This window comes from Carcharhinus amblyrhynchos, chromosome 3 (genome assembly GCF_965287045.1).
Source record: "Carcharhinus amblyrhynchos chromosome 3, sCarAmb.v2.hapA, whole genome shotgun sequence".
Taxonomy (NCBI): domain Eukaryota; kingdom Metazoa; phylum Chordata; class Chondrichthyes; order Carcharhiniformes; family Carcharhinidae; genus Carcharhinus; species Carcharhinus amblyrhynchos.
Window position 1 is genome coordinate 89,351,426 of NC_137326.1, and position 24,627 is coordinate 89,376,052.

The window sequence follows — 24,627 nt, forward strand, 5'->3', positions numbered from 1 at the left end:
CAAACACAGAGGGGAATGAACGAACCGAAATGAACTTCATGGCAATTCCTGAGGATTGTTTGAGACGTCGCTTAGCCCCGCATAAAGACAGAATTCGTGTTTTAAGAAAGAACATGATCAAGCCACTCCGGATCAGTCAGAGTAAAAAAAGGGAATGTTTTTGCAGGACCGGCAGGTTTACCCTGTTGCCGGCGATGGGGTATTCCCGCAGTGGGAATGCGGCAGATCGTGTTGTCAGGAACAGAATAAATAAGGATCTCTGGTGGAAGCGGCGTTGGCTGGGTTCGGGAGGCGAGGATTCGTGTCGCTGCCTGTTCACACTCAGCAATAGTGCATTTTTGACCCCCTGTTTCCATTATCGCTTGCAGGGCTTTCACTGTCTGTGACCCAGCTCATCTTGTAGACGGATCGAGCACCAGAGACGCTGCCTTCTTTGCGCAGGTCCCTGTTTTAGAGGATGCTGGTGAACTGATTGTTTGATTCTCTCCCAAGTTTGTAGAATAAATGATAGAAGACACAATGACTCTGTTGTCTCTTTTAGGCCGCATTATGCGTTATTTTCTCCTGAGGCCGGAAACTTTGTTCCTATTATGCATTAGCCTGGCTCTTTGGAGTTATTTCTTTCACACGGACGAGGTGAAGACCATCGTGAAATCGAGCCAGAATGCGGTGAAAATGATGAAGGGGAAAGTGGTGGAGATCATTCAGAATGATCGGTTCGGGGGGCTGGACGTCCTGGAAGCCGAGTTCTCCAAAACCTGGGAGTACAAGAGTAACAATGTGGCTGTTTATTCCATCCAAGGCAGGCGGGATCATATGGAAGATCGATTCGAAGTCCTGACTGATCTGGTGAACAAAAGTCACCCTTCCATTTTCGGGATTTTTGATGGGCACGGGGGAGAGGTGAGTCCAACAAAACCAACAGTCTTGAGATCCTTTCAGTTCGCGACGTGGTCCTTACCATCTATAGTGGGGGGGATGTCTTTAAGTGTATCGCGAGCTTTTAGAAGATAATAGAAAATGTTCGGAATACTCACAAGGTCTGGCAGCATCTATGGAGAGAAACGGAGGTAATGTTTCAGGTCGGTGACATTTCATACGAACTCATCGATCTGTAATGTCAACTATTTCTCTCCACAGATTGCTGAGCATTTCCAGTGTTTATAATGTCAGATTTCCGGCATCCGCAGCACTTTATTCTTTAATAGAGCTTACTAAGGTACCAGACAACTGATGGAGCAGATGATGTATTAAAAACCGCATCAGCTGGACTCTGGACTTGAAGTTCAAGCTTTTGAAGAATTGTGACTCCCCTTTTGAAATCACGTTATTAAAGACTAAGATCGCCAGTTATTTGGTCAAAAAGACAAACATTGCAGATTGAGTGCGTCTAAAAGGTTTGAAATAGAATCCACATAGACGTCAGTTTTAGAATGGTAGTTAAAGCTGTATTTGAAATTGCAATTTCATTCTTACCACGGTGACATTTCTGTACATTCCATTCATATACGTGGGGTATTGTGTTCACTTTATAATATGAAAGGTTGGCTTTGTATCCAAATTTAAGAAATGACTGAAGTTCTTCATAGATTGGTTTCCTTCTATAGTGTACCTACTCTGCCCATCACCACGTCTATGCTGACTCTCTGGGGAGATCTTCTGGCTGCGGCCGCCCTAATGCTGGAAAATCCCACCCAAGGTCAATGGACCTTTGCGTGTTCCGTGTCCCACCCACTACGATTTCCATGGAAAGAGAGACGGTAAAATTCCAGGCTCTGAGTCTGAAGGACCACTTCACCTAGTGCCATTCCTCCACCTTCACCCCATAGTTCCACATATTCTTCCTTTTCAGATAATCATTTCCTCTTGAATGCCTCAATTGAATTGGTTTTGATCACAGTCTGAGGCTGTGTGTTCCAGATCCTAACAATTCGCTGTTGAAAAAGTTTTTCCTCATGTTGCCATTGTTTCTTTTACTTATTGCCTTAAATCTGTGCCCTCTTGTTCCCCGTCCTTCCATCAGTGGAAAGTGTTTTTCCATATTTACTCTTTATAGACCCCTCATGATTTTGCTCAGCTTTATCAAATCTCCTCTCAAACTCTTCTCCAAGAAAAACAGTCCAACATCTCCAGTCTACCTAGATAACTGAAGCTTCTCATCCTTGGCAGCATTCTCTCAAATCTATTCTACACTCTCTCTCTAGTGCGTTCACATCTTTCTGAAACTACAGCCTCCGGAACTGGGCACAATACTCCAGTTGAGTCCAAACCAGTGTTTTACACTGGTTTAACATAACTTCCTTACTTTTATACTCTTTATCCCCGTGAATAAAACCTCAGCTGCCATATGCCTTATTAACCACTCTCTCAACCTGTATTTCCTCCTTCAAGAAATTATGTATGTATACTTGTTTCTCTGCACATCTTTAGAATTCTACCCTTTGTTTTATATTGTCTTTATGTTCTTCCGACCAAAGTCAATCACTTCATATTTATTCTGCCTAACTGTCAATGATGCTTTGAAGTTCTGCACTATCCTCTTGTACTTCCATGTTTTGTATCATCTATAAGTTTTGAAATTGTGCTTTATAGACCAAAGTCTAGGTTATTAATATACATCAGGAAGAGCAGGGATTCTGATGCTGATCGCTGGGGAACTCCACTACAAACCTTCCTCCAGTCCAAAATCATCCATTAATCACTATTATTTCCTTTCACTCAGCCAATTTTCTATCCACATTGTTGCTGTCCCTTTTTGTTCATGAGCTATACCTTTGCTCATAAGTCTGTTAGAACAGAAGAACTAGTAGGCCATCTGGCCCCTGGAGCCTGCTCCGTCATTCAATAAGATCATGGCTGATCTTTTTGTGGACTCAGCTCCACTTACCCGCCTGCTCACCACAACCCTTAATTCCTTTCTTTTCAAAAATTTATCTGTCCTTGCCTTAAAAATATTCAGTGAGGTAGCCTCAACTGCTTCACAGGGCAGGGAATTTCATATATTCACTGCGCAGGGAATTCCACAGATAGGGCAGGAAATTCCACTTTTTCAAACGCCACATTGACAGAATTACCTCATCAATCCTCTCCATTACCTTATCAAAAAACTCCAGAAAGTGAATTAAACATGATTTGCACTCAACTCATACATGCTGGCACTCTTTAATTAATCCATATTTTCCCAAGTAACTATTACTTATTGTTTCTATAAGTTTCCACACCACTAAGGTTAAACTAACTGGCCTGTAGTTTTTGGGCATAGCATTACACTCTCTTTTGAACATGGGTGTAACATTTGCAACTCTTTCAAATCTCTAGCATTTAGTCCCCTTTTGTCTAAAGAAGGCTGAAAAAAAGGCTCCGTTTCCACTATTACTACTTTCAATATGTGTGGATGTACCTCATTCGACTCTGCTGTTCTACTGTCAACTTCAAGTATAGACAGCCTAACCGGTACCCCTCATCACTTACCTTCAAATGCCTAAATTACCTCTTTTTTCGCCAAGACCTACACAACACATTCTTCCTTGATGAAGACAGATGTAAAGTGTTAATTTAGTACCTGAGCCATGCTCCCTGGCTCCATGAGTACACTACTTTTTTGGTCCTTACTCAGCCTGACTCCTCCTCTGATTAGTTGTATTCCCGTAGAATACTTTTGAATTCCCTTTCATATTAGCTGCTGTCTCTTTTCATACTCTGTCTGTTTCTCTTATCTGCTTTTTCAATTCCTGGCTTCTATAATTCAGCCTGGTTCTCGATTCTGTTATCCACCTGATATCATTCAGGCACATATATTTCCTTTTTCATCTTAATCCCTATATTTTTTGTCATCCACAAACTTTGTCCTACCTTTTCTCTTTGTAGAAATATACTTTGACTGTGCCCAAGCTACCTTAAAGGCAGCCAATGCTCAGTTATAATATTGCCTGTCAACCTTTTTAATTTCCAATTTACCTGGGGTGAGATCCATTATTACCCCACTAAAGGAGTGACATGGTGGCACATGATTAGCACTGCTGCCTCACAGCACCAGGGACCTGGGTTTGATTCCTGCCTTGTGCCACTCTCTGTGTCTCCTCGTATCTGTGTGGGTTTTCTCCAGATGCCCCAGTTTCCTTGTCTTTTTCCATAGTCAACCTAAACCTTTGGATTCAATGATCACAATTCCTAAAACATGGTCCTCTCCTGACACTTGGGGTGGAATTTTCCCATCCCACCCGCCACAGGAATCGTAGCGGGGAAGACAGGACCATGTAAATGTCTGTTGACCTTGGATGATATTTTCTGGTCTTGGGGTGAACGCGGAAAATCATATCCTAGGTCTACTTCAGAATGGACCAGATTTATCCGTGCCTACATTTTCACTGGGCTGGAAAATTTTTCTGAACACACTGTGGGTATGCTTGCCCCTCTGCCCCTTACAGTAACACTATGCCAGTTTGTTTCAGATAATGAATGTCCCCCATTATAATTATTTCATAATTCTTGCACCTCTGTGTAATTTTCTTGCAAATTGTTCCTCTACATTTTTCCCATTAGTTTGCTGCTTATTGACTACGCCAAGCCATGTAAATTTTCCTTAACTCGCACCAGATTCTGTTCTCTCTCCAGCAGTATAATATTCTACTTAGTACATCCTCTCCCCTTCTCCTTCATTGTCTATCTCTCCTGACCATCTTGTATCCAAGAATATTTAAGACCCAGTCCCACCCTTCTTTGAGCTAGGTCTCTGTTACAGCCACAACATCATATTTCCACATGACAGTCTGCACCTGTACCTCACCAATCTCATTTGTCACACTGCACACATCAACATACATGTGCAGTAACCCACTTCAGGCTATTAATTTCTCCCATACTCTGAACCTACATAATAAATTACTACTTCCTATTCCTGTGCTATTTCTATCGCACAGCATCTTGTAGCACCTTATCACCACCTGGTTCCCACACTCCTACCCAGTTAGTTTCAATCCTCCCCAATTGTAATTGCAAATTGCCGTGTAAACTCAGTTCAGGCACAATCCATCCAGCCTGTATTGATCCCATCTCCCCAGAGCTGGTCCCACTATCCCAGGAATCTAAAGCCCTTCCAGTTGCAACATCTTGGCTCTCTTGGCTGACAGTTTCTAAACATGTGAGATGGTATTGGTCTGTTAATGTTTCATGTTGGATAATCCAAATTGTTGCATTGGTAAATTTGAGATAGTATATTGTGGTCATAAAGATAACCATGATTCCCTTAATGGAGGAAGTAGGGTGATCTGGAAGAGTCGAAGAATTTAGAATTCAGTTTCAAAAATTAGCAAAACTGGAAAAGTCCATAAGAAAGCAACTGGATATAGGGTCAAAGGACTTGGAAATGCTGAGTCTTGTATCAAATGATATTGAATATAAAAGTCAACATATAATGATGAATCTACATAAAATCTTAGTAAGAACATAGTTGGAAAGTATGGTGTTTAGTTTTGAATGCCACATTGTAGATATGCTATCTTGTAGGTCTACAAGTATAAGTTCATGTTGGACAGATAAACCGCAACACTGTTGTTAAGTGGATTGCTTCAAATTCTGCAGTTAGCTTTTGTGGTGAAAAGTCTGATCCAGGTGACCACAGCCACATGCTGGATTTAGAATTGTATTTGCATTTGGTGAGTAATAACGGGCTAACATCCTTTCATGTTTCTAACATGTGCACGATGAGAAACTCACAGTGATCCATATTGCATACTAAATTAACAAACAGCTTCTGGGTTGATGTTATTTTAAAACATGTGCATATTGGACTTCCTATGAGATAGTTCTCTAGGACCAAGTTTCAGAATTGACATTTCATTAAGAAGTGTATCCATATGTTCTTCGGATCTATTTAATAGCCTTTCTCTTGTGCAGAAACAACTGTAGGGTTGTTAAAGGTTTCCAAAGGCAGGACCTAAAATTATTACACCAAATTCCAAATGTAATTGTACGGGCAAAGAAAAATTCAAAGGGTACAGCAATAATGTGGACTTTGTTTGGAAATGATGATCACGGATTGCCCTTATGTGGCTTTGTGTCGCGCAGTATAACAGAACTGTAACATGAATTTGAAGACATTGTTCAGTGTTAACATGCTCAGAACAGGTCGTAGCAACCAGAGATACTACACCCAAATGAATCATTGTGTTACTATGGTTTCAAAGGTAATATCCACAGTCTGCAATCTATGTTACACAATGTTTTTACACATAAAGACAAAAATCAACAAACCTTGTCTGAAAAGGCGACCTTTTTAAATGTTAATTATGCTGAAGCTAAGGAGTTGGGCTTATCGGGATTGCCATTTTATCATTTTGGGCTTTTCCTGCACCGTTATTGTTATCAGTTAGTACAGGTTTTTGCTTCAACTCTTAATGGTGTTTATTTATTCATTTGAGGGTCTTCCTCAAATTAGGATTATTTTCATATTGCTAATCTTTGTGAAACATATCCCATTATATTACAGTTGTCGCATTCAATCTGCTGTGAACCTAGATTTATGTTGCACATGTTCCAGGAGTAAATGGGAAAACGTGGCATTCTTGATTTTGATCTTCAGAAGTGTTTGCAATGTGAATGTTTAACCATAGCTGCTGGAAAAAATTATCCATGTGTAACCTTTTATGAAGACTGGTTTACCTTTTTAGTTCATTGTCATGTGGGTTTGTGAAGTTAACAGTAGGGATAGAGCTATTCGTATTGCTTGTGGGTTTGGGGAGAAGTGCTCAAAGCTGGAAGAGTGAGCTGGTTCAATAGACAAGTGAGTAGACCTTTGACTTCAGCAAGTGAGCTCATCATCTGCGACCTTGCATTTCACAGTTCTGCAAGCAGCTGCACCCTATAGCCAGAGTAAGACGTGTTTGTATTACTAAATAAGGTATACATTATCAATCACCTATGCCCCACTCCTTCCTTCCAGAATGAATGTTAATTTAACATTCGATTGCAAGTCAAATGTCCCTTAGGGTACACATGTACTCACTGATAACTCTTTTTTTCTATGAAAGGAATTCGGTTGCTAACTTTAATGTGCACATGTACTGTATATTTCATTCCACTTACTCCTTTCAAATTAAATACCAATTGGTATATTTACAACCCACATCGATCGCCTGGAATGTGACAACCAGCAAGTATTTAATAAAAGATGAAGGTAATGCCTGAGTACAAGGATAATTCCCTTTGTTTGTCAACCCCATGTAAAATCTGCAGCTGGATTTAGAAGATGATGATCGGATTTATAATTATAATTAGTGTTTGGTTGTTCATTTTTGCATTTATTATTTCATAACCACTAGTTATGTTTTTTGAGAAGAAGATTGTTCAAAAGAGGAAAACCTTCAAACATTATAAAGTAATCTAAACAAGAAAAATAGGACCAGATCTTCTGTTTTCTGGAGGATCATAATCTGAATGTATCTTGGAAGATGCACTCGGGAACCCCTCTGACATCTTCACACAAGGGCTGCACAGAAATTGTCCAGGAAGTTTCAATCTTAAGTTTGGCAATTAACCTGCATTTGGTACCCTCTGAAACTCCAAATTAAAATCAGAAACTGTGGATGGTTACTTAGCAGAATTATTATCCAAGATAAACTAGAAGGATTAAAACTAGTTTTAACTCTTGGGTAACTTTAGTACTTTACTATGAACCCTTCCCTCACTGGCCCACCTGGCCAACACCCCCCACAACCTTCTACCTCTACAGCATACCCCCCCCACCATGCAAAATTGGCCCAGTGATCTCTGACCATCCAACAATGCTTTTACTACCCTTCAGACCTTTGACTGTCCCTCTGACCACGCGTCTACCAGCTCCCCCCACTACCGAAAAGCCCACCTTCCCCAATCCGACCAATCCTTCCCTCTCACCCACTTACACACTTGCCTTGTCTTCTAGCTTGTCAAAGTGGCTGGAACATTCAAACTTATGGAATACAGCAGCTAGTAAACCAAGAGACATGGCCTCTTTTCTCCCCAACAATCCTACATGTCACTGAAGGAACATCAAAGCTCCCCATGCCGAGATCAGAAGTCTGTGCAAGAGAAACTCCAGATTAAGGTCAGAAAATATGAGTGCAGTGATATTCCAACTATGATTGTCACTCCATGGAAGATTCGGCCCTTCACTACTGACAGTGGTCACAGAGTGCAAACATTAACGGATGCTAGACAAACCTACACCTAATAAAACAGTTGTAACAGAATTCTGCTTAGAATTAGAGCTCCAGGAAAACATTGCCAATTATTTTATTTTGTTCCAACCAATTTAAAATATTTAATTGTGAATTAAGCTTTTTCACCGGTAAGTATCAAAATTCGCACAACTCAACATCTAAGGTGATTGGAACACCAACCACCACTCTAACTTCAGTCATACACAATCCTAACATGGAAATATCTCAGGTAGAATTTTCCCAAAATATTTCTAATTGTCAGAACAGCATAAAAATTGAAGTCCTCTGTGCTGGTCTTTTCGGCAAGCCTGGCACTGCAATCTTCTGGCATTCTGTCCATTTCTTTAACAGCTGGGAGCTTTGCACCAGTATGTGGGGACCATTATATCGGTCCTAGGTACACCAGTGAAGCTGGCTTCAGAACATTGGGTACCATTGCGCAGGGCATCCTGAACTGCTTGTGAACTGGGAAACCTCCTTCCAAAATCCCCATTACCACCCCACACTGACAACTGTCACTGACATCGGGGCAATAGGGCTCTCTTGATGAGTTCTGTGGTGGATGCCCCAACATGCTCCCTCATCACGACCCCCCCTGTGGGCCTCCCTTACACCCCAAACAGCACCCTCTCCCTTGCGTAGGTGCCCCGTTATTGTGCATAGCCCCATACCTATTCAGGTCCCACCCCCTTGGCACTGCCCCAGCACAATTATGGTGCCGCTCAGGTACTGCCAGGTTGGCACTGCCCAATCATGCCCCCAACTACTCAGGGGCTTCAGTGGCCTCTGATTTCCCCCTGGTATGGCCATGGTGCCTGGAACCTGCTACTGCAGAGCAGTAGTGAATCTCAGTGGTATTAATGTCATGTCTATAATAGCAAAAGACGAGTGGCAGGTCAGAAGATTGAACAGAATATTAAGAACAGCAAAGAATGACTGAAAGATTAATAAGGAGGGAGAAATTATAATATGAGAGAAAAGTAGCCAGAAATATATAAAAACAGATTTTTAAAATTAATTATTAGTCACAAGTAGTCTCACATTAATACTGCAATGAAATTACAGTGAAAATCCCCTAGTCGCCACACTCTGGTGCCTGTTCGGCTACACTGAAAGAGAATTTAGTATGGTCAATGCACCTACCCTGCACATCTTTGGACTGTGGGAGGAAACCAGGGCACCTGGAGGAAATCCATGCAAATTCGGGGAGAACATGTAAACTCCACACAGACGGTGCCCCAAGTTGGGAATCAAACCCGAGTCCCTGGTGCTCTGAGGCAGCAGTACTAACCACTGTGCCACGTAAGATTCCATAGATGTTAAAAAATAAAGTGAGCATTGATCCTCTAGAGAGAGAGAGAGAGTCTGGAGAATTAATAATGGAAAATAAAGAAATGATAGACAAACTGAAGAGATTTTTTTATGTCTTTCCTCACTGTAGAGGATACTAATAACACCCTAGAAATAATTGTGAATTAGGATGAGAAAGGGAAGGAGGAACTTAAAACAATATAACCACCAGGGAAAGGGTACTGAAAAATAATTAGGACTAAAAGTCGCCAGGTCCTGATGAACTTCATCCTCAAATTTTAAAAGAAGTAACTGCTGAAATGGTAGAAGAATTGGTTTTAATTTTCCAGTATTTCCTAGACTCTGGAAACATCCAGTCAAATTGGAAGATAGCAAAAGTAACTTCTCTATTCAGGAAAGGAAAGTGACAGAAAGCTGGAAACAGGGTAGTGAGCTTAACATTATCAAGGAGGTTATAACTGGGCAGTGAGAAAATCTCAATGCAATCAGGCAAAGTCAATATTGTTTTGTGAAAGGGAAATCATGTTTGATTAGTTTATTGGAGCTGTTGAAGAAGTAACAAGCAATGTGGTTAAAGGGGAACCTGAGTATGTGCTGCACTTGGATTTCCAGAAGACATTGAATAGTGTGCCATAGAAAAGGTTACTACACAAAATGAAAGATTATGTCTAGGGCGTAACATCCCATGCAGATGAAGGCCAGAGCCCCCACACCAGGTTCTGCAAGGTGCCAGCAGGAAAACACCAGCATGAAAAGTTTTGAGAACAGCAGGGAATGCAGATGTCGAGACTCACCTGAATAATGCCTGGGGCAGCCTGCAGAGTTCAGGATGGAGGCCACCCACAATCTTGGACCCTAGAACACCGCAGTAGTGGGTCAGGAGATCATTTAAAGATGGACCTTCCAGATTTGGCGCCCTGAAGGGGGTTCATCTTCCAACCTCAGAATATTTTCGGAGATCCATCTTAGTCCTCAGGAGATCTGCCTTTTTTCTTCAATGGTGAGTCAGTGATTCGGGCACCTTTTTAGTATGGCACCTGGGCACAATGACACACCATGCAACATCCAGGCCTGCTCCATCACTGAATACAACATGAAACACCCAGGGACAAAATTACTGAGGTCGCAGCTGGAAGATTTGGTGTGTATTTTTGCTGGCCACCGGCAACAGGAAACATTGCACGTTCTTGCACCCAGCATAGCACTTTATCTCAAAATGGGAGAATTCTACCTGTGGTAGCTGCTGAGAAACTCTTGCCGCTGAGCAAGCAACCCAGTTAAGTTACAGATGAAAATGGATGCAAGTTATATCAACAACTTGCTAATCCCTCCTGTCAAAGATTAAAAATCGTACTAAAGAATACAGGGGTAGTTGACGAATACAAAGTTTATTGAAGAGATGAGTGCAAAATGTGATATGATGTAGGCAAAAAGTATTGAAGACAACATCACTAAGTTTCCTATTAGCACAAGACTTTAATGAATTAGTAGCTTTGGATTTAAGTGTGGGACAAGGATAGAAACATTTTCATTTTACATTTCAAGAGCAAGGCAACTCGTTCAGTCTTTCCACAAAAATACATGGGAAAAACAATGAGTAATTGTGGATAAAATCATAGAAAAATGGATTGGGATGGGAGCATCAGCTAAATTCCTAACTGACAACAGGGGGGACTTTGGCAATGACAAATTTAAAGATGTGCACAAATATGAACGGTGAATAATTCAGCTGAAAGTCCCTTCAGGAGTGGGCATTGTGAAATAAATTATACAGTGATTTGATGAGATGCTTCACAAGTTCTTAGCTGATCAAAATTGTAAGCTCACATCTGTCTTGATATGGGCAGTACATGCGAAGAATTCACTTCAAATAGTTTGGGGCTATAGCCTATTTGAGCTAGTCCATGGGAGAGATCCAAAAATAGCTTTGGTGATGTATGATCACCCCCATCCAAGGTTCACACCTTGAAAGGGTTCTACCTTTTCCAGGCACTTGAATGGCCTGCATGCAGGCAAAAGGGCAATCAAGGCAGAAGTCTCAATAACAATTGCAGTGAGGTGATGGTGTAGTGGTATTGTTATATGACTAGTAATTAAGAGACCCAAGGTAATACTCTGAGGTGGCGAAATTTGAATTCAGTGAAATTCTGGAATTAAAGATGTAATGATGACCATGAAACCATTGTCAATTGTCATAAAAACAATTACCTGGTTCACGAATGTCTTTTAGGGAAGGAAATCTGCCATCCTTACCCAGTCAGGCCTATGTGCAATTCCAGTGCACACCAATGTATTGACTTTTAAATGCCCTCTGAAATGGCTGTGTAAACCCCTCTGTTCAAGGGCAATTGGGGATAGGCAATAAATGCTGCCCCAGCCAGTGACACCCAAATCCCATGAATGAATAAAAGCAATTGCATTAGACAATTAGCATTAAACTTTAATCCCGTGGATTTAGTAAACTATAAAAGAGAGGAACAGAAAGAATGGAATGGTGAGGGTCAAGACATAAGGTGTAATGAGAAGTAGTAATTCTCTAGCATGGCAATTAAACTATTAGGGTACATTCATTTAGATGATAAGCTTGCAGAATCTGAGCAATTGCTAGAATGTGATAAAGAAGTCTCCACTTCACATATGCATATGTTTGATAGTAATGAGGATCAGAATATGTTGATAAGGGCTGGATAACAATGGACAAAGTGATACTGATACACAACATGGAACTGTTAATGCTAAAGAACAACAATCAAAAGTTGGCACTGGGGTAACGTACATACCAATGAATAGATTGCAATCATTGTCGGGAGAGCAGGAAAAGCCACTGACAAGTTCAAACATTGGCTGAGTGTTCAAGATGATGAACTATGGACTGAGATCTATGAACTGGCAAAATGTGAAAAGCTTGAAAATGCAATTTCCCATAGCTGATCTGGAAGTGACCGTGACTTCAGGAAAATATCACAAACTGGCAACAGAATCTCTGATAGCAGGAGGGAGAGCTCATATAGTAGTCATCAGAATGAGATACGAGAGCAAGTAAAGGCAGCCATTTGATTAAAACAGGGCTATAAAACAAACCAGGAATGCCATTAGAAGTAGAAACCTTGAGGGCCCTATTTTCCCATTTTGATTCGAAGTACCGGGTGCTCTTGAAACTGGGAGTGTTTCAGATCCGACTTTTAGACCTGTTCTGAGGCGCCACCCCCCCCACCCCAGATGCACTCTGCTTGCAAAAATATCAGTGAGTTCACATCGTGCTGCACAGGCCTGTGGGTGGGGCTTAACGTGCCCAAACAGCTGTGCATGTGCAGAAAAATAATGGTAGAATGATGCTCCCTTGTAACACCCCTCCTGGAATGGATAATGCCTCTGCCTGGCCCCCACAGACATTGCCCCATCCCTCAACATTACTGACCCCCTTATCCCCCACCCCCTTCACCACCCAGACCAATCGCTGGCTCCACCTCTCCTTTCCCCTCACTGATCTCAGGCAGAGTGGCAGTAAACCCCTCTCTTCCCTCCACTGATCTCAAGCAGAGAACTGTTGGACCAAGATCCCCCCACCACCAATTTCAAGCAGAGAGCTAACGGACCCACCTTTCCCCTCCCCCTGCCCACTGATCTTGAGCAAGAACCGCCAGCCATTTAGTACTTACCTCCTCACTAACTGGAGTGCCCAAATCCGACTTTTGTAGAGCATGTCTGTTTTGCACCAATTCTGCATGGGCGAACACAGTGATAAAGGGGGAAGTGCCAGTAAGGTTGGGCATGCAACCTATTACGTCAGTTTAAAAAATGCAAATGCATTTAAATGGCTATTGTGCCGGTTTCAGGTGTGGTGCCGATTGCAGCCATTTTCAGGCCTTGGTAAAGGGGGAACCGATGCAAGGGCAAGCACAGATTGCACTACTCACCTCATGCCCGACTTTACCCAGATTTCGTGCCCAAGAAAGGCTTAGCTTGATGGTGAGGTCAGGCCCTGAGTCAGGAAGTTTGAGTACAAATAAAGCAGCACATATACTAAAATTGGAATAGTGCAGAGAATAGTATGGCCCCTGCGCAAGGATGACACGCAAATTTGTGAAGATAAATTGATAAGAGGGACATTGGTGTGTTATAATAGTTTATGGAAAAACATATTTTTTATTTGTATAAGCTTTTCTTAAGAATAGAAAGGGAAATCTGTGAATATTTTGATTATGTTGTTAAAGATACATGGGTGATGGGCACTGTTTGAATAAGGACTAGGATCACATATAAAGACAGTCATCACAAATGATGGGTGCTGTGGGGGCTAGGGTGTATCATCATCCCCAGTAATGACATTCAGTTTAATAGTTAAGTATTTCCTTTGTCGTTTGTTTTAGTTATAATGCCCCACAAGGACTATCCTCTCTCATTTTTGTTTAATTTGTTTTTGGTTTACATTAGTATGAGTATTAAGAGAGTCACCGTAACTGGTAGATGGTGGGAGGGTGGGAAAGCAGTTTGATTAGTTACATTTCCTTTTGATGTTTTAGTTACAGTGCTCCACATGGGGCTATCATCCCTGTCAATTTTATTTAATTTATTGATGTTTTTTGTTCTAATCAAATACAAATAAAGAGAATCACCGTGACTGGGGACTGGGCTTCGTCATCATTCCTGAGAATGATATTTTAGTATGATTAGTTAAGTTTCCTTTGACGGTTTGATTTTTGTTACTGTGCCCCACAAGGGGCCATCATCCCTTGTCAGTTTTGTTCAACTTAGATTTTTAGTTCTATTCAAAAAGAGTATAAAGAGAGTCAGCTGGGACACAGTGGGTAGTAATTAGGAGGCAGAGATCTGTAAGACTGCATCCTGTGAATAAGCCTATTATCAAGGAAAAGGTCTTGTCATGTTCCATGCTTGATCTGGTTTGGAGCCATTTAACATGAGGTGCACATCCCAACCTCTAGTCTCATCCATCAAATCTTGATTGACCCTTTCCTTATCAAACTACGCAGTTCTTCTAGTCAGAAGGGACCATGGAGAAAAGCACGGAAAGCCAGAAAAGGGCAGAGCAAAAGAGCTATTCGGACATAAGAGATGCAGAAGCAGAAAAGGCATGTTGGAAAAAGAAAAACAATTCAAAAACATCAGTAAAAATAAGTACATCCTCCAATGACCTCATGTAATATTGTAGGAGAATGTATATATTATAATTTCTATATGCATGGTATATTTTGGTTTATTTCATTCAAACTGAGAGACTCTACCTAATTGTCTACACCATCATCTGAACATGGCAAATTTGATGCAATTTATTGATTCAGGATGGGATTCTCTGGTCTCATTGGAGCAGAACCCGTTACGAGCGAAAATAGAAAATTTGGCATTCTAGCCAAAACTCCATTCATTTGCAGTAGCACTGGAAAATCCCAGCCGCAATGAGGATGGAAAATTTCGACCACAGACTGCAGTTGTAATTTAAATATTGAGACATTGCTTGACCGTGTCAAAGGTGTTTACTAAATATTTGCTATTGAAACACAGATCTTCCACCAGCTTGCTTGAAGTTTATAGTTGAAAATATATTTGTATATTCTGAGACTGCTTAAATATTTTCTTAGATTCTCAAGCTCTGTGAGAAAGCAGTTTGCTATTTTACATTTCCTGGTGCCCTTATCCCTTGTATTGACATCTCAATCAAAAATAAATGATATTTTTATGGTTTTATCTATTTAACTATTTTACTGCTGTCTAAATATTCACTATCAAGAGAACTTACAAAATTAACCAAGTATTAACATCATGGCCAAATTAACAAACAAGGAAACCTGTGTACATAACATACTGGGAAATTGTCCAAATAGTTTAATGTTTAGCAAAGAGATGTTTTCAGGAATTTAACTGGCTATTTACCAGTCTGGTGTCATCATTTTACTCAGCTTGCAATTGCCTCCCAAATTTAAGAACATAAGAACATAAGAAATAGGAGCAGGAGTAGGCCACCTAGCCCTTCGAGCCTGCCCCGCCATTCAATAAGATCATGGCTGATCTGTCGTGGCTCAGTTCCACCTTCCCGCCCTCTCCCCACAACCCTTAATCCCCTCTCTTATCAAAAACCCATCAACCCGCGTCTTAAAAATATTTAGCGAGGCAGCCTCCACCACTTCAACGGGCAGAGAATTCCAAAGATTCACCACCCTTTGAGTGAAGAAGTTCCTCCTCAACTCCGTTCTAAACCGCCCCCCCTTTATCTTGAGGCCCCCCCTTCCCTACAACTTCTAATAATCATGTCAGATTTTTCTTCCTGCCACTGAAATGGATCCTTTGAAAATCACAAGTCACATTCTGTATGTGTGCCATCCCATTTTATCCTTCTTGATCACTCTGCTGCATTTGACATGATCAACCACACCAGTCATCTCCAAATTCTTTCCATTGTCGAACTAAGTGAGGTGCCCTCCACTCTTGCCCAGAATGTTTCCAGTGGAGGCTTCTTGTCCTGCCACTGCAACATTACCTGAGGAGTTCCTCAAGGGTCTGTTCTTCTCCTCCCCTGCACCCCCCCCTTACTCATTAGCATTCTAACTTTCATCAACCTCATCCAAGGACAAAGCATCAGGTTCTTATGTATGCTGATGATGGACATCCAATTCTATCTCTCCATCATCTCTCTTGATCCTTCTGCTATTGTCAGGCTGCTTGCTTGATGACCAGTTATTGGTAAATTGCAATTCCCTCCTGTTAAATATTGGAAAGATCAAAACCATTGTTCTTGGCTTCTGCCACAAACTCTGCTGGTCACCGTCTCAGGTTGAAACCAACTGTTTTCAACCTCAAGGTCCCATTTTATTGTGGGCCAAGCTTCAGATCCCATTGCCTTTCTGTTACAAACACCATTTACTTCCATTTCTGTAAAATTGTCTATGCACCCAATCTTCAGCTGGATCACTCATCCTCCTTGCCTTTGTCATTAAGGTCTGACTGTTGCTACACTCCTGTTAGGGACCATTAATGTATAAAGTAAGAATCTGAGCATTCCAATTAACTGACAGAAGTATCCACAAGTTTTCCATTTTTAAACACAAATAAACATTGTATATCAGTCAGGATTAAATAAAGTAAATACTATAAAGTTAACACCAAAGCATATGAAGTAATAAGTTGGGTGGGATTTTCTGTGCTGCTGTAGCATGTTTCACTGTGAGAGAAGCAGCCTGCCATTGGCTGGCAGCAGAATCTTCTGATCCTGACACTGTCAATGGAGTTTTCTGGCAGTGGGAATGTTTACCATCAGCGGAACTGGAAAACCCCAGCAGTGAGAATGGCCAGAAAATTACAGCCATTATAAACTCAGTTTCACTTTTTACCCTATCTCTCACCCAATCCTGTAAAGAGTTCCCTTATCTTCCAAAATCTTGAAAGCTCACTCACCTTCTCTGGGAAAATATCACAGTTCTCTGGATTCACCCTGGTTTCTCTTCAGTGTTCCAACTATTCTCCCACATACAAAGAACAACCCAGCATGGGAAACAGGCCCTTCGGCCCAACGAGCCCGCGCCGCCGCATCACCCTACACCTATTCTACCCTGCGTGTCTACGAATGGAACCCCTAACTTAGCCAGATTCAGGGGAGAATAGTGTCAATTTGGTAAACCAATCAGCCTAAGAGCACATCTTTGGGGTGTGGGAGGAAACCGGAGCGCCCGGAGGAAACCCACGCAACCATAGGGAGAATGCACAAACTCCCACAGACACAGGCCCAAATCCATGTATCTGCACAGCTAGCAGTGCTAGTCACCGAACTGTTGCGGTGCCCGTCTACCGGTCCAGGATCAAGCACACACACCGACACGAAGTACTAGGCCACTCCCGGAACCTCCAAGAGCAGCCCACGCACGACCCACCGTGTGCATGCCCCTCGTTTGACAACGAGGTGGACCTCCACCTGCGGAATAAAAAGACAAAAACGTTAACTTACAAGTCTGCATTTCCGGTGTCTCCCGAGGCTCTGACCTTATTTAATAGCCCCTACTATAACCCTCCATCCTCGTTTCGCTCATGTGTCTGTCTAATTGAAACTTAAACGAGTCCAACGTTCCCACCTCCACCACCCTACTCGGTAGCGCGTTCCATACCCCCATGACTCTCTGCGTAAAGAACCTTCCTCTCACATCCAAATTATACCTCTCCCCCCTCACCCTTAAATCGTGACCTCTCGTATTTGTACCCAGTCTAGGGAGCAGTCTCTCACTATTGACTTTATCTATTCCCTTCAGTATCTTATATACCTCTATCATGTCCCCCCTCAATCTCCGTCTTTCCAAGGAGAAAAGTCCCAGTTTCTCCAACCTTTCCTCGTAACCCAGCCCCTCCATGCCAGGCAACATCCTGGTAAACCTCCTCTGAACCCTCTCCAGAGCCTCCACGTCCTTCCGGTAGTAAGGTCACCAGAACTGGACGCAGTACTCCAAATGCGGTCTAACCAACGTTCTGTACAACTGAAGCATTAGACGGCAGCTTTTATACTCTATACCTCTTCCTATAAAGGCTAGCATTCCATAAGCCTTCCTAACAACCTTCTCCACTTGTGTGTCGCAACCTTCATGGACTTGTGAACCTGCACTCCCAGGTCCCTCTGTATTTCTATACTCTTAATTGGTCTACCTTTTATCACATAGCTCCTCTCTGCATTATTCCTTCCAAAATGCATCACCTCGCATTTGTCAGGATTAAATTCCATCTGCCACCTATCTGCCCAATGCACCAACCTATCTATATCCTGTTGTATCACCTGACATTCCACTTCAGTACCCGCCAACCCTGCCATCTTGGTGTCATCCGCAAACTTGCTGATCACACTACCTACGCTCTCTTCCAAGTCGTTTATGTATACTACAAAGAGGAGAGGTCCCAGTACTGAGCCCTGCGGCACACTACTGGTCACTGGCCTCCAGCCCGAAAAGGTCCCCACATAAAACATTTTGTTAACTTTTGGCTAAGCAACCCTCCAATTTACTTTATTGGACAATGGATTCCACAGCTAAAGCAGGGCCCTCCCAATGACACCTTAAAACATCAAAAAATGCTCTTGATTTCGAACCTTGTTATCATAGTTTCAAATTGCAGCCAGATAATCAAACTGATTATTTCCAGAATTCCAACCACAACAAGGTTACTGCCTTTCACAGAGGATTACTGTATTTTTTTTCTTTTGGCCTCCAGCTATAAATATTACAGTAGCTTTTCCTCTTATCAACTTGTCTTACATTGTATACGCCAGCTCCCTGGAGTACAGCCACATATAGACAGTAGATTTAGTCTTAAGTTTTCAAAGTTTATTTATTTGTCAAAGTAAGGCTTACATGAACACTGCAACGAAGGTAGTGTGAAATTCCTTAGTTGCCTCACTTTGGCACCTGTTCGGGTCAATGCTTTCAGACTGTGGGAGGAAACCTTACGCAGACACGGTGAGAACATGCAAACTCCACACAGACAGGGAATCGAACCCTGGTCTTTTGCATTGTGAGACAATAGTGCTAACTACTGTGCAACCATTCCACCTATCTGGCTTTATTTCTTAAGTTCCAAGGCGCTACAAGCTACATGATACCCAAAGCTGATTCCATGTCTTAGCTGCTTTCAAAACAGAATACCAGGCTTGCCTGATGGCTATGTACTAATTGAAGTTACAGAGAGAAACTCAAAACAAAGAATCTCACTAAATTCTGTCCATCTCCATGGTAACTGGCAAATACAAAATCACAGAATTGTTACAGTGCAGAAGATGAACATTTGGCCCATTGTGTTTTATATTGTATACACCAGCTCCCTGGAGTACAGCCACATATAGACAGTAGATTTAGTCTTAAAAAGTTTTTAAAAGTTTATTTATTTGTCAAAGTAAGGCTTATATAAACACTGCAATGAAGGTAGTGTGAAATTCCTTAGTTGCCTCACTTCAGCACCTGTTCAGGTCAATGCTTTCAGACTGTGGGAGGAAACCCCACGCAGACCACCATGACTTAGTTCCCAGGTAGAAATGCAAATTAATCATCTTTCAATTCCAAAGTTAATTTGGGAAACCACATAAATAACTTGTCCACATTTATTTCAGTAAAGGATATCAGGTTTCCAGTTCTTTAGCTGAGTAAGTCCATCTGCCTTATTATTTACTATTTTCCTTTTCCAACATCATTCTGTGAATACAGGTGATGTTTTGAATTGTTATTATCTTATGCCTGTGTGGCTTGCCAGCCTCTAGATACTTACTGGGGTTTTTCCCCAACTGAACTCGCATTTAAAATTCAAAGTACAAAGAACAAAGAAAAATTACAACACAGGAGCAGGCCCTTCGGCCCTCTAAACTGACATGCTGCCTGACTGAACTAAAACCTCCTATCCTTCTGGGGACTGTATCCCTTTATTCCCATCCTATTCATGTATTTGTCAAGAAGCCCCTTTAAAAGTCACTATTGTATCTGCTTCCACCACTTCCCTGGCAGCAAATTCCGGGCACCCACCACCCTCTGTATGTAAAAAAACCACTTACCTCATACATCTCCTTTAAACCTTGCCCCTCGCACCTTAAACCTATGCCCCCTAGTACGTGACTCTTCTACCCTAGGAAAAGATTTCTGACTTCACTCTGTCCATGCCCCTCATAATCATGTAGACTTCTATCAGGTTGCCCCTCAGTCTCTGTCATTCCAGTGAGAACAAACCAAGTTTCTCCAACTTCTCATAGCTATTGCCGTCCATACCAGGCAACATCCTGGTAAATCTTTTCTGTAACCTCTTCAAAGTCTCCACATTCTTCTGATAGTGTGGCAACTAGAATTGAACACTATATTCCAAGTGTGGCCTAATTAAGGTTCTATAAAGCTGCTACGTGACTTGCCAATTTTTAAATTCAATGCCCTGATGAAGTCAATTTCTAAAAGTAAAATGCTAAGTCCTTAAAACATATGAACAATGACATTAGGCATACATAACATTTCTATTTCTTTCCCTGGGCAGCATGGTGGCACAGTGGTTAGCACTGCTGCCTCACAAGAACCCAGGTTCAATTCTGGTTTGGGTCATTGTCTTTGTGGAATTTGCACATTGTCTCTGTGTCTGTATGGGTTTCCTCCAGGTGCTCCAGTTTCCTCTCACAGTCCAAAGATGTGCGGGCTAGATGACCATGTTAAATTGCTCTTTAGTGTCAGGTAGACTAGCTAAGGTAAATGCATGGGGTTATAGGGATAGGGCCTGGGTGGTCCCTACCCTTCTGCGCTGTAGGATTCTATGGTGCTCTCTCATCCTCCACGCTCCATAGACTTCAGGGTATTCAAAACTTTGCTGCGGGCTGACTCATTTTAGCTTCTGGCCCCACAACACCTCCGATTTAAAATTCCCGTCTTCTTGTTCAAACCCCTTTGTAGCATTGTCTTCCCCATTAGTGTAATATTCTCTAGCTCTAAAACTTTCTGCATTTCTCCAATAAATCTATCTATATGCGCCCCTACTTTCTTTGCCATCACTGCAACCCTCACCAGTCATTAGCAGTTATGCCTTCAGATATCCAAAGTCCAAGGCAAAGAAGGTCCAGGCTAGGTGGATTGGCGATGCTAAATTGTCCCTTAGTGTCGGGGGTCTAGCTAGGGCAAATACATGGGGTTATGGAGATTGGGGCTGGGTGGGATTGTGATCGGTGCAGACTCGATGGGCCAAATGGCCTCCTTCTGTACTGTAGAATTCTATGATTCTATCTGGGCCCTAAACTCTGAAATTCCATTTCCAAGCCTGAACACTTAACCGCCTCTTTTTGTTTTAAGAACATTGTTAAAACCAATTTTTTGATGCTGAAGATACCTTCTGATATCTCTGCTTTGTTGCCAATTGTCTGATTCAGCATCTGTGAAGCATCTTGGGACATCTTTCTATGTGAACTTGCTGTTGTATTCCTCACAGCCTATACAGAAAGCAGAATTGTATTCTCTCAATCTAGATTGCTTTCAAACTCAGGCCTCAAGAGGTGAAAGGATAATATACTAACCCACTGTTTCATCAATTTCTTTAAAGTTTTTAAATGTAGTGTAATATTATCTCAGTAAATCTAAGTGAAAAATGAGTTAATTACATAAAATTTTCCCATCTCTAACTTTTTCTGTGAAAATATCAATCATTTATGCACCATGGACTACATGTCACCACCAGCCATTTTTCTAAAGTGGGATTTTGTACAGATGTGCTTGACCACAATTATTTGCACTTTGTGCCTTTTTAAATACTAATGGCTGCATATTTAAAGGTGCAGCTGAAATACATTGTAATGAATGAAAACTTATATTACAGATAAGAAGACTCTCTAAAATTTGAAATGTCCTTAGTTAAAGTCTTTTGCTAAAAATGTTATTAGAAATTTTAGGCAGAAAAATCATCTCAAAAGCAGCACGTTTTTCATTGTTACTTTTATGAAGTTATTGGAATATTCTTACAGAAAAATATCAAAATGTGTAATTTTTAAATTTGTTATAAATAATAAATGCTTTTACAACCCAGTTGATAATTTAAATTGCAACTAAGGACTGAAGATAAGCCTGGAGAGGAGCGCTGAAACAGAGACTGGCAGCAACATAATTTTATGCCAGCAGCTGGTGTACTGATTTGCCCAGAGTCCTTTTCCTGGAGGCCGGGTTGGGATGGAAGTGGTGGATTGTCTATTAAAAGTCAAAAGTTATTAAATTAAGGCCATAGATCAGAAGCCAATTGGTCTGCAACAACCCCCCCCCCCCCCCCACCCCCCCAGCACAGGTAGCTCAGCAGCGACCTGGAGGCAGTATTCTGGCAGATATTTGATTTTGATTTATTAATGTCACATGTATTAGTAGACAGTGAAACACATTGTTTCTTGTGCACTATACAGACAAAACATACCTTTCATAGAGTACACTGGGGAGAAGGAAAGGAGAGGATGTAGAATATGATATTACAGTCATAGCTACGGTAAAGAGAAAGATCAGCTTCATAGAAGGGAGGTCCAATCAAAAGTCTGATGGCAGCAGGGAATAAACTATTCTCAAGTCGGTTGGTACATGATCTTTTTCCCAACGGAAAAAGTTGGAAGACAGTATGGCCGAGGTACATGGGATACTTGATTGTACTGGCTGCTTTTCCGAGGCGGCAGGACGTGTAGCAAGATATTAAGGTCTAACCCACCCCCACCCTTGCCTCAAATCTGGCCACAGGTGTGTCCCTGCCACGATGGAGACCCATCAATTGTAGCCATTTTTAAAATTCACCTGTTTTACAAATTGTTGAAAGAATGTGTTGTGGTGGAAGTGGCCACCCTCTCCCTGACCTGCAACAGCAAACTGCTTCTCCTGCAGCTTTGAAAGCACTCCTTGTAATCACTAATTAACCATTCAAAGCTAAATCGCTTGTCATGTCACTCACTGTTCCCAACACAATGGGGGTCAGTACTCTTTAATATCAGGGACTGCACCTGAAACAAAATGCTGCCCCAAAGGAACCTTGGCTTATGCTATGGGTTTGATGTTAGTGGGAAGCTTAACTAAATGTGGAAAGAGAGCAAAAGTGTATTTAATTTGAAATTTATGTTGTGTCCATCAAAGCCACATTTTTCCGATTATTATTTTTAATGTTGTCATCATATTCTGATATGTAGGCTTCAAATCAGCCATCAACCTCTATACTTTCAGATGGTATTAACTCAAAATTGAAATATTTGCATTGCACAAATGCGTGCAATGGTAACTTGTACATACGAACATCGTATGAATTGATTTGTCTGGCATTATTCAGAAGGGAGCAACACATTAGATTAATTTTGCAGTTAGTGCTCAGGGATTTTTGTTGTGCAGTGGAAAGGTTAGGAGATCACAGCTTCAAACCTCATTCAGAAGAATGGTACTTCTAACGGCACCCAACTACCTTCACTGTGTGGGGCCATTACAGTTAGCTGCCAGGTGAGTTTAGCTGTTCTGGACTCAGGAGATTTTCATCAATAGGCAAAAGTAAAATCAACTGAGCTGATCATATATCAATGTGACCTTTCTTCTTTCCATCTTTCATAAGAACAAAAATTGCATTACTAAATTGACTTTAGGACACCCAAAGCATTAAGTATTTTTTGAAGTGGAGATAGGGCCTGGGTGGGATTGTTGTCAGTGCAGACTCGATGGGCCAAATAGCCTCCTTCTGCATTGTAGGGATTCTATGATTCTAATGTAGGGAAACATGGTTGCCAGTGTGCACAGACCAAAGTTCTATAAATGCCAGTGAGATTAATGACCATATGATATTTTTATAGTGATGTTGACTGAAAGACAAATATTGACTCGGATACCAGGAGAGCTCCCCTGGCATTTGAATAATGCCATAATATGTTTATAGCTACCTGAGAAGACAGACATGTTATTTCTGCATAATCTGATTTGCCTAACAGTAGAGTTGATGAACACCAGCCAGTTTTTTTTTGTAATAAGTGGAAAGGTTCAAATTCAACGTCTGAGAGTCATTTATATAATAGGACATTTTGCCATCTAGTCACATTTTTTAAAATGTGTCTTTTGGATGTGAAGATAGCTGATAGGACCAATGTTTATTGCCCATCTTCAGTTGCCCTTGAACAGGTAATGGTGGGCCACCCACATCTAAGCAGCATGCTACCCATTTAAGAGGGCATCGAGGGTCGAAGACTCTGGTGTAGACTAGAGTGGATAAGGACAGCCCTCTCCTGAGGACATTAGTAAGCCAGGAATTGTGTGATAATCATTACTGAGACTTGCATTATATTCCAGATTTATTAATTGATTTTTGCATTTCCCCAGCTGTTGGGGGGGGATTTGAACTTGTGTCCCTGGACTATTTGTCCAGGTCTCTGAACTACTAGTCAACTAACATTACTGTCATGTTACAACCCCACCGGTACCCCCATATAAATGTGTTTGGATCAGTAATTATATTGAAATAAAAACATTTTTTATGGCATATTGTCATTGTTCATATAAACATCTATAACTCTGTTTATAGGATAAAGTGTGTATTTATTTGTGCCATTAATTTCATAGCAATTAACTTCATATGAAGTGCAGTAACTTCATTTATGTCAGAAATATTTTCACTCTTATCATGTAAG

At 41.4% G+C, this 24,627-nt stretch overlaps 1 protein-coding gene and 1 non-coding gene across 2 annotated transcripts in view; both read left to right on the top strand.

Annotated features, from left to right (window-relative positions):
- Positions 1 to 212: 212 nt before the first annotated feature.
- Positions 213 to 24,627, top strand: part of ppm1lb (protein phosphatase, Mg2+/Mn2+ dependent, 1Lb) — a 156,133-nt gene continuing 131,718 nt past the window's right edge. The window contains exon 1 of the mRNA XM_080185478.1: positions 213 to 903. Within this exon, the coding sequence (XP_080041604.1) occupies positions 505 to 903 (399 nt within the window). The 5' untranslated portion in view covers positions 213 to 504. The remainder of the gene's footprint in view (positions 904 to 24,627) is intronic.
- LOC145341635 (U6 spliceosomal RNA) lies at positions 13,510 to 13,612 on the top strand. Its single transcript, XR_013886402.1, has one exon. It is a non-coding gene; the product is annotated as a U6 spliceosomal RNA (small nuclear RNA).